The sequence below is a fragment of the Choristoneura fumiferana genome, unplaced genomic scaffold, assembly GCF_025370935.1.
Source record: "Choristoneura fumiferana unplaced genomic scaffold, NRCan_CFum_1 Sck3bRy_169;HRSCAF=359_pilon, whole genome shotgun sequence".
NCBI classification, from domain to species: domain Eukaryota; kingdom Metazoa; phylum Arthropoda; class Insecta; order Lepidoptera; family Tortricidae; genus Choristoneura; species Choristoneura fumiferana.
In genome coordinates this window covers 2,012-11,680 of record NW_027412851.1, presented here as the reverse complement: position 1 = coordinate 11,680, position 9,669 = coordinate 2,012, and the positions used below count along the sequence as shown (strand labels likewise).

Sequence of the window (9,669 nt, the reverse complement as noted above, 5' to 3'; positions counted from 1 at the left end):
CCCCACCAAACACCCGGATAAAACATCGAAGAATGTTTAATAGTTTTTTCACACTTAGCAACAATATACTCGCAGTGTGGAAGTCCGACATCTTAGAGTCAAATATAATTCCTAAAAAATTTTGCTTGATATACTTGTGAAATTGGTTCATTGTTATATAATATGTAGCTTCAGGAATAGCTCTCATTCTACTAAAAACCAATACTGAACTTTTGGTAGTTGACAACTCCATGCCATTGAGCAAAGCCAAATGTGTAATCTGGTTAATGCAGAGTTGACAATATCCGTGGCTGTAGCAACATTGTCATCAGAGTAGTAAATTAAAAGGTCATCAGCATACTGTAAAATATTAACGGGGCTGTTAAGTGCTAATTCTAGATCATGAGTGTAGACGTTGTACAAGATAGGACTTAAAACCGAACCTTGTGGTAATCCCCTTCCAAACGACTCTGTTTAGTTCTAACGAGCCTGTAGAAACGGTAATAAATCTTTCGGATAAGATGTTGATAATGAAATTAGACAAACAAATGGGAACCTTGAGTTTGTTGAGTTTTTCAAGCAAAATAGTTAAAATAACATTATCATATGCTGCAGAAACATCAAGGAAAACAGAAATAGTGTTATGATTAAGTGATAGTGCTGATCTTATATCTGTCGTGAATATGGATAAGCTATCCATCGTGCTTTTACCTCTTCGAAACCCAAATTGACTACTAGCTAATAGTCCGTTGGATTCCAAATACCATTCTAATCGGTTCTTGACTAAATGTTCTGCCAGTTTAAGGAGCACAGAAGATAAAGCTATAGGACGGTGTGAAGAAGACTCTGTTGGGGATTTATTCGATTTTAATATTGGTATAATTATTTGAACTTTCCACGACGGAGGAACGTTACCAGTGAGCAGAATAGTATTTATTATGTTTAAAAAATATGTTAATGCACAATCAGTAAGATTGCACAAGAATGAATACGGAATTCCGTCTTTCCCAGGCGAAGAGTCTTTAAGACCACGTAAAACACCTTTAAGTTCTAATAAAGAAAATGGAGACTCAATAGTAGAAACAGTTGGAAAATTATCGACTGAGGGACAAAAGGTAAATCGATTTAAGAGAATTTCCTGAGGAACTGAAGCTGGTGCTAGCTGGTCTAAAAATTTATCCGTCAAAGAAGGTGATAGCGAAGAGATATTAGTGTCACTAAAGGCTGATCTAAATCGTTTTACCTTTTGCCAAACCTCAGTTGAACTAGTTTGAGGCGAGATGGAAGTACAAAAGTTCCTCCAGCCTAGAATTTTTTTCTTTTTAAGTAGTTTCTTTGTACTGGCAACAATTTTAGAAAGATTTGATAGATTGTCAAATGTCATATCTTTAGCATAAATTAGTTCAGCATTTTTGCGGGATTTTATTGCTGATGTGCATTCACTATCCCACCAGGGCGGAGAAGGCAGTTTTTCTGATCTAGTGCTTTTAACCGGAAAAACTATATCTGCAGCGTCTATCAATGATTTAGCAAAATCGTCAGCACACTTAACCTCATTTCCCGGAACAACATTAGATAGTGAAGAAATTCTTTGTTCCACTTCTATGCTAAATTGGCGCCAGTTAGCATGTGTTAGAATATGTCTTAAACGAGGAGTACGAAGACAACGTTTTTGCATATTGAAGGAAGAGTTGTTTGGAATAGAAATGACTATTGGGAAATGGTCGCTGCCAAAGGTTGATGAGAGGACGTCCCATGAAAGAGAAGCCGCTAAAGTCGGGGTAGTAATTGACAGATCCACTGCGCTGACAGCAACATTTGGCTCGGTTCGACGCGTTGGGCTACCATTATTTATAAAACAAAGATTGTGGTTATTTAGAATGTCTAATAGAATTTTACCAAAATGGTTAGAATTGGCACTACCCCATGATTGATGATGACAATTGAAATCACCAAGAAGTATAAAGGGTTTGGGGATAGTGGATAAAATTGAATTTATTTCATTAAGTATGCTTGAAGATGGGCAGGGAATATAAATAGATAAAACTAAAATATTATTTAAATGAGCAGCAACAATAGAGTATTCAGCACTATGAGGAGGAAGGGAAAAAGGAGCAAAATGAAATGAATTGTTGATGAGTAGAGCAACGCCGCCATACCCATCAGATCTATCTTCACGCAAAACGGAAAAACCAGAGATTTTAAAGAAAAAATCTGGTTTTAGCCATGTTTCTTGTAGGGCTACTGCTATTGGACTGTATTTGTTCAATAAGAAAAGCAGATCGCTTTTCTTATTGATTATGCTGCGGCAATTCCACTGAACAATCTTTAAGTGATTGTCCATTGTGGATGTTCAAGAACTGGGTCAAAATTTCAAATAAGGGGGCAACGTTGGACGGTGTATTTTTATTTGATTGTGTTTGTGTTAAATAATTTAACAAAGCTATTAAGATATCTGAAATAGATGGAGTGTTATTTTGATTATTATTAGTTTGTATGTTTTGATTGTTAACAGCACAACCCTTACATGGAAGAGTCATGTTGTAATCTCTTATCAGGGCTTTATGAGCCTCTTGATCATAACCTTTGGATAGGATGCGGGGAGGACTTGGCTTTTGCAAAATTGTTTTTTTGTAAGATTTTGTGGGGGAACTACCTGGGGTAAATAACTGATTTCCTGATTGCACATGAGAATTATTTTGGCCATGAGATACCACATCTGCAAAAGATTTTGAAACAGCTGGGTGCAGTTTTGAAGCTTCAGCATAAGAGATGGAAGAAGTTGCCATGCTATGTTTAATTCTCTTTTGTCTGTCAAGTTCAGGGCAGGACCTACTATTAGCAAAGTGATGACCTGCACATAGGGAACAGGATGCATCCTCTGGTGTGATGTCGCAAGAAGACCCAGTGTGTCCTTGGCCACACTTAAAGCAACAAGGCTTTGACCTACATTGTATTTTGGTATGGCCAAAACGGCAACAGTTAAAACATTGTATGGTCGGAAAAATGTATAATTCCACCGGTAGAGCATTGTAGCACATAAAAACTTTTTTGGGCAGTGTTTGGCCATCGAAAGTAAGTACAACAGTTTGAGAAGGTTTCCACACTGGTGCACCTGAAACCATTACTTTGTAGTTTAGACGTCTTACTTTTATAATTTCACCACAACCTAAGGGAACCTTAACATTTTCAATGACTTCCTCAGGGCTCCAATCATCAGGCACCCCACGAATAAGACCCATCCTGGTTACATTATAGGTAGGAATAAAAGCTCTCAGTTTATGGGTAGTCAAGTTAGCATCGGATATAAAAGCATTTGCATCTATAAAGTTCGAAAAAGCAACAGCAATCCTATTCCTACCAATTCGCTTAACACTGCCATTTACAATATTTTTGTACTTTTGTTTCAATAAGAAGTTGCCAAATGTAACTGGATGTAAGGTGGTATTGTCAGAAGGTGATGTCTCGATGCGCTGCACATGAATGAGGTAAGGAGAAGCATCCGATGGTTGGTAGGACTTTCTACCAATGGAGACCTTGCCTTGATTATCTTTAGAAATAGTCTCATCTGCTGAATTTGGTGTTACTTTTTCAGAAATAATTGTCGGGCTATCAGGGTCAGTGTCAGTATTGCAATTGCAAGATTTATTAGGGTCAGAGCCACTGTTATTCCGATGTCTCGTTTTTTTGTTACACGTTTTGCAAATGTGTCGAACAAAAGAACGTTTACGAGATGTTTTCGAATTTTCGGCCGATGCTGAAGCGTGAGACGCATCAGAATCAAAGCCCATGACTGAGTCATTGTCTTTGTGATTATCGTTGTTACCTTCGCTATTGTTGTTTACCGTAACATAATAAGCAGGTGATGGTGGTTGCAGTGAAGATGAACCCCCAGGATCTGGGGGCTCCTCTTTACTCATATTTAAAGTATAAAAATTAACTAACTACTTACCAAATATTCTTCTAGAACTACACAAAATTAAATAAATATATACACAGAATCTAAATATTTTACTTTACACCTTATTTGTTATATTTGCAGTTATTTTTAATATTTAAATGATTTCGTCCACTTTTCCATCAATTTCAATTCAATTCAATTCAATTCTTAGAAGTATAGCTCCATCGATACTATCGATGATTCCGCCAATGTCGAGGTTGGAAAAGACACTATCGGTTAGCCGTTGTACGGTAGCTTCGGCGTGCGGTACTCGGATGAGAATCTAGAATAAGACAACACAAACATAAATTTTGTTAAACTACCTACAAAAATAGTTTGTTAATTTTTATAAATTTACATAATACAGTTATAAGAGGAGTGTGCGCTATCGCAAGGAGGAAATTTAAATTGATAGGGCGAGGGATATCAGGAGGGAGGAGGTCATATAGGGGGGTGACAATTTTGGAGCAATGGAAGAACATGTGTTCGAGGGTGCCCTCGTCCATGCCGCATTCACATATGGAGTGGTCTCGAACCCGTATTTTGGCGAGGAAGACTGGTGTGCATACATGTCCGAGACGAAGGCGAATGATAGTGGATGTGATATTTTTGGGAATCGATTTTGTTTTAAAGAACCACGGCTTTGTGGGCAGATCAGGTTGGAGTTTCCCGTAATGTTTACCAACACAAATTCGAGTAGTTTGCCAGCAGGAGTTCCATGTATCACGCATTTGTGGTAATGCGAGAGCTCTTACGTCGCGTGGGAAGCACTTCTTATACTTATCACAGCCTAATTCGATGGCCTCTTTAGCACACATATCCGCAGTCTCGTTGCCTTTTATGCCACAGTGACCAGGGATCCAGGCCAGTACTATATCTAGGCTTTCGAGGTGAGATTTGTGTAGGATTTCTTTAATTAGTAAAGTAATGCAGAAGTTGTCTTTAGCATGGAATGGCCGCTTGACAATGTCCTGCAAGCAGCTTAAGGAGTCTGTGAGTATGAGCGATTTTGAGATTTTATGTGAGTGGGCAAAAAGAATGGCTTCAAGCAAGGCCACTGCTTCACCAGAAAATACAGAATTGCCAGGAGGAAGCTTAAAATTTAAAATTATTTTATATTTTGGTATCCACACAGCAGCACCCACAGGGCCGCCTTCTGATAGTCTTGAAGCATCGGTAAATATGATAAGATAGTCAGACCAGTTTTCTCCTATCACCCTATTGAAGAAACCGTCAGCATTAGGTTGGTTTTTATGTATACCGAGGCTGAGAAGGACAGTTGGTTGATAGATCAGGCTATCATAGTCTGTTTCAAAAAGTGGGTTTTTATAATTTTGAAAGAGTGGAACAGGAAGGGTTTGTGTTTTCTGAAAGCTGTTAACGAGCAGTGGCTTCACTTTATTGGTCCAATAAGGTGAGGTGGAAACATATTGTGCAAGGGACTCTATTATGGGGAGCAGGGGGTGCGAGGATGTCTGAATGGTTTTAGACAGAAAGCGATCTGCGAGGTATTGTCTACGGAGGTGATAAGGGGGATCCAGACATTCCACTTGTAGAGCTTTGGTTGGAGAGGATTTCATCGCTCCTGTAATTATTCTCAGGCATCTGGCCTGAATCCTATCCAATCTCGACAGTGCTAATCTGCTACAGGGCTCCAGAAGGAAGCTTCCATAATCAAAGTGGCTTCTTATAATAGCATTATAGAGAAGCTTCTGGCTATACGGGTGGGAGCCCCACCTGACCCCAGATAGCGCACGCAAGATGTTTATATTTTTCTCCGCCTTTTGGCTGACGTAGTTTAAATGGTCGACTCCCGACAATTTTGAATCCAAAATTAATCCCAAAAATTTTACCTTTTCGAGGTTCGCAATTGGCTGTCCATTAACTTGAACGTTTGTTTCAGGGACGGCCCTTTTACGGGTGAAAACGACAACACTGCTTTTTTCTGGAGAAAGAGAGAGGCCGTGGTCGCTAAGCCACGAGTCTAAGTAGTAGAGGGCAGAATTCAGGGAGTTGGAAGAATCGGTGACCGATCTTGATGACGTGTATAGGGCTATGTCATCCGCGTACTGGAGAATTTTGCAGAAGCAATTGACGGAAGTGTCGAGATCCGCAGTATATAAACTGTAGAGAAGAGGGCTAAGGACTGATCCTTGTGGAAGTCCCTTCCACACAAAGTATGGGGAGGATAATACTCCGTTACAGCGGACACGGATAGAGCGACCCATGAGCAAATTGCTTATAATGTTGATAGTCCTCGCCGGAATACTCAGATTGAGCATTTTCTGCCTGAGTATGGGAAGATCTACATTATCATAAGCTGCTTTAACGTCCAAGAAAACGCCAACCAAATGCTCACCACGGGAAAAAGCGATTCTGACGTCCGAAGTAAAAACACTTAGGCTATCCATGGTACCCATACCCTTTCGGAACCCAAATTGGGTGTTGGACAGTTTGTTGGAGGATTCTACAAACCATTCCAGTCTGTTTTTTATCAAGTGCTCCATAATTTTGGCAGGTACGCAGGAGAGAGCAATAGGCCTGTGAGAATTCGGGTCAGCGGGGTCCTTGTTTGCCTTTAAAAGAGGGATTACAATTTGAACTTTCCACTCCTGCGATACCTTCCCTGACAAGTAAATTTCATTTAAAATTTGGAGGAATAGCTGTTTGGCACTATTGGGAGATTGGGTTAAGAAAGAGTATGGGATGCCATCTAAACCTGGAGCGGAGTCTTGAAGGTGGTCAAGGGCGCAACATAGTTCTTCATAGCTAAAAGGCTCACTCATTCTGTCAGATGGAGATGAAGAGGAAGAGTACTTCCCAATTCCATCCTGAGATGGGACAAAGGGAGGAGCCAGTTTAGCTATGAAGTCGTCAAGCCAGGAAACAGAGTTTGAGCTAACATTGGTATCACTCTGAGAGCACCGGAACGCCTTAATTTTCTTCCAAACTAAGGTTGAAGGGGTCCTAGGGGATAGAGATTCACAAAAGGACCGCCATCCCTGTTTCTTTTTGTTGCTAAGTAGTCTTTTAGTGCGGGCTGAAATGCGTTGGAAATCAAGGTACCTCTCTATAGATAGGTCTGCTGCAAAGAGAGTCTCGGCCTTCTTCCGTTCCTTGATGGCAGCTGTGCATTCCGCATCCCACCAGGCCGGGGAGGGGACTTTCTCCCTGGCAGAGTTTTTAAGTGGAATGGAATCATCGGCAGCGGATGTGAGTGCTACTATAAAGTTTGAATAGATGATCAAGAAGTTGTCCTTAGTGACAGGTGGGATATTCCTGATATTATCATTCAAAATTTCTCGAAATTTGCTCCAGTCTGCACCAGGCAGCCTATATTTTAGAAGGGGGTCTTGCTTAGGGGGGGTGGGGATGGAGGAGTTGCATAACGTTATTACAATAGGGAGGTGGTCGCTTCCAAGGGAGTTGGAAGTTACTGACCATGATAAGGAATGGACTAAATTTGGAGATGCAAGAGTTAAATCAGGGACACTTGGATTTTGTAAAGGAGATGTTCTGCGGGTAGGAGTTCCATCATTTAAAAAACACAGATTAATTGCATCAGCAAGGTCTAGAATGTAGGTGGAGACTGGGTCACAACAATGGGAGCCCCACATGGTGTGACGACAGTTGAAGTCACCTTGAACAAGAAATGGAGCGGGAAGGGAGGACAGGATGGTGGTTAATTCTTGCAGAAGGGCAGGAGCAGGATGTGGAACATAAACCGAAACAAAGGTAATGTTGAGAGCACGAACTGCCACAACATTTAACCCGGGAGAATGGGGAGGGATAGGGAGTTGGGAAAAAGGAAAATTCCTTCTTACTAAAAGGGCACTACCTGCCCAACCATCATCTCGGTCATCCCGGAGACAGCTGTAGCCAGTTACTCTAAAAAGAGCTCCAGGCCTCAACCAGGTCTCCGAGATGGCAAAGATGATTGGGTTATAACTGTTTATTAAGTATGCTAATTCATGTTTTTTATTTTTTATGTTTCTAGAGTTCCATTGTATTAGGCTGTGATTGGCCGTCTTGAATGATTTTATTTATAGCAGTGCTTATGTGACCCTGTAGGGTTTCTAGAACAGTGTACGGTATTATATCCGAGAATTTCGATAGAAGATTTATCAGCATTTTGGTGATCAATTCTGCCAAATTGTCATTTGGGACCGGACTATCATGGTATCCCAGAGCACAGCCGTTAGGGAGAGATGATTTTGGAGTATATGTAAAAGCCTGGTGAGCCTGTGCATCATAGGATTTGCTGGGGGGGGTCTAGGACGGCGCTCAATGTAGACCGTTTTTTTGTATGACTGGGTAAGGGAACGCTGAGTGGGAGAGCCAGGAGGGCTTTGAGAGTCTACAATTTGGGAGTGAGGGGTCTGTTGGAAGTCTGGCGAAAAATTTTGTCTGGCTTTGTCCGCATATGAAGTACGGACAGGACGGAATCTCCTAGCAGCTTCTACATAACCTATATTTTCAATCGACATAACTGTTTTTATTGACTTTTGCCGGGAGAATTCAGGGCATCTGTTGTCTGTGGCAGTGTGGGGACCAGAGCAGTAGAGGCAAGTCACATCCGAATCAGGAACTGTACAATCTGATGTTGCATGATTCTGGGCGCATTTGGCACACCTTGGGTTTGAACGGCACTGGTCTTTGACATGGCCAAATCGACAGCATTTGTGGCATTGAATTGTAGGGAGCTTGTAATTGTCAACTGGAATTGACATGCTGTATACGTATATTTTTTCTGGGAGGTTTTGGCCTAGAAAAGTTAATACCACTGTAGGGGTTGGGTCCCAAGATGGTTTACCATCAATGTACTTTTTTTTATTTAAACGCCTGGCTTTTATAACAGTACCTGTTCCAGATGGACATTCAATGGCATCAATCAGCTCTTCCAAAGTCCATTCTAATGGAATTTGTCGCACCACACCCATGCGTGATACCTGGAACCTCGGGATTGCTGCTACTAGGTTGTGTTGAGCTATTACGGGATTTTCAATGAATAAATTTGCTTCCCGGGCGGAGGTAAAATAGATATTTAATTTATTTTTCCCTGCACTTTTCATCTCCTTTATCCCTGACACTTTGCTATTGTAAATTGTCTGAGCCATTTTAAGACCGCGTACATGTGAGGGCGAGTTTTGAATTTCACATGAAACCTGCACTACGAATGGGCCTGAGTCACTTTCCGAGTACTTTAGGTCCGATCCATTCTCGAATCCTGGTCGAACAAACGTGTGTTGTTTAGAGGCGCTTGGCGACGTAGTTTTTTTGCTAACATCATCGGGTTCGGAAGGGATATTAGCGGGGCGCTTGCTACCTGGCTTTACGGTAGCACGGGGGACGTAATTGAGGTCTGCGGAAAAGTTTGGGGGCAGAGGAGTCCCGCCCCTGTCGGGCGGCTCGTCATCCCCTACACTCGACATCACGGGACTGACACAAACACTTACCTAGCACTTATAAACCACCACCAACAGAAAATTTAGAAACTCAGTTCGATTTGAGGGTGTAAACGCGATAGAAAATGCGATTCTAACCTATACACGTGTGTTAGCCAGCACAAGAACAGGCGGAATCCTATGCAAATTTTTTTGGCCACAATTCGCATCCAATTGTTGACGCAAAAGACAAGTATTGTTTTCAATTGAAAAATTCGTTATTACACTTCGGAACGTTCGAGGAACTGATATTCCTGCAAAACATCAAGACAAAATAGTAAGTTTAAGTAATCAACAAATTATATC

General features: G+C 41.2%; 1 protein-coding gene across 1 annotated transcript; it reads right to left on the bottom strand.

Moving 5' to 3' along the window:
- Positions 1-463: 463 nt before the first annotated feature.
- On the bottom strand, positions 464-4,000 carry LOC141445047 (uncharacterized). Its single transcript, XM_074110822.1, has one exon. The coding sequence runs from the start codon at positions 3,897-3,899 to the stop codon at positions 2,271-2,273; it is 1,629 nt and encodes a 542-aa protein (XP_073966923.1). The 5' UTR covers positions 3,900-4,000; the 3' UTR covers positions 464-2,270.
- Positions 4,001-9,669: the final 5,669 nt, after the last annotated feature.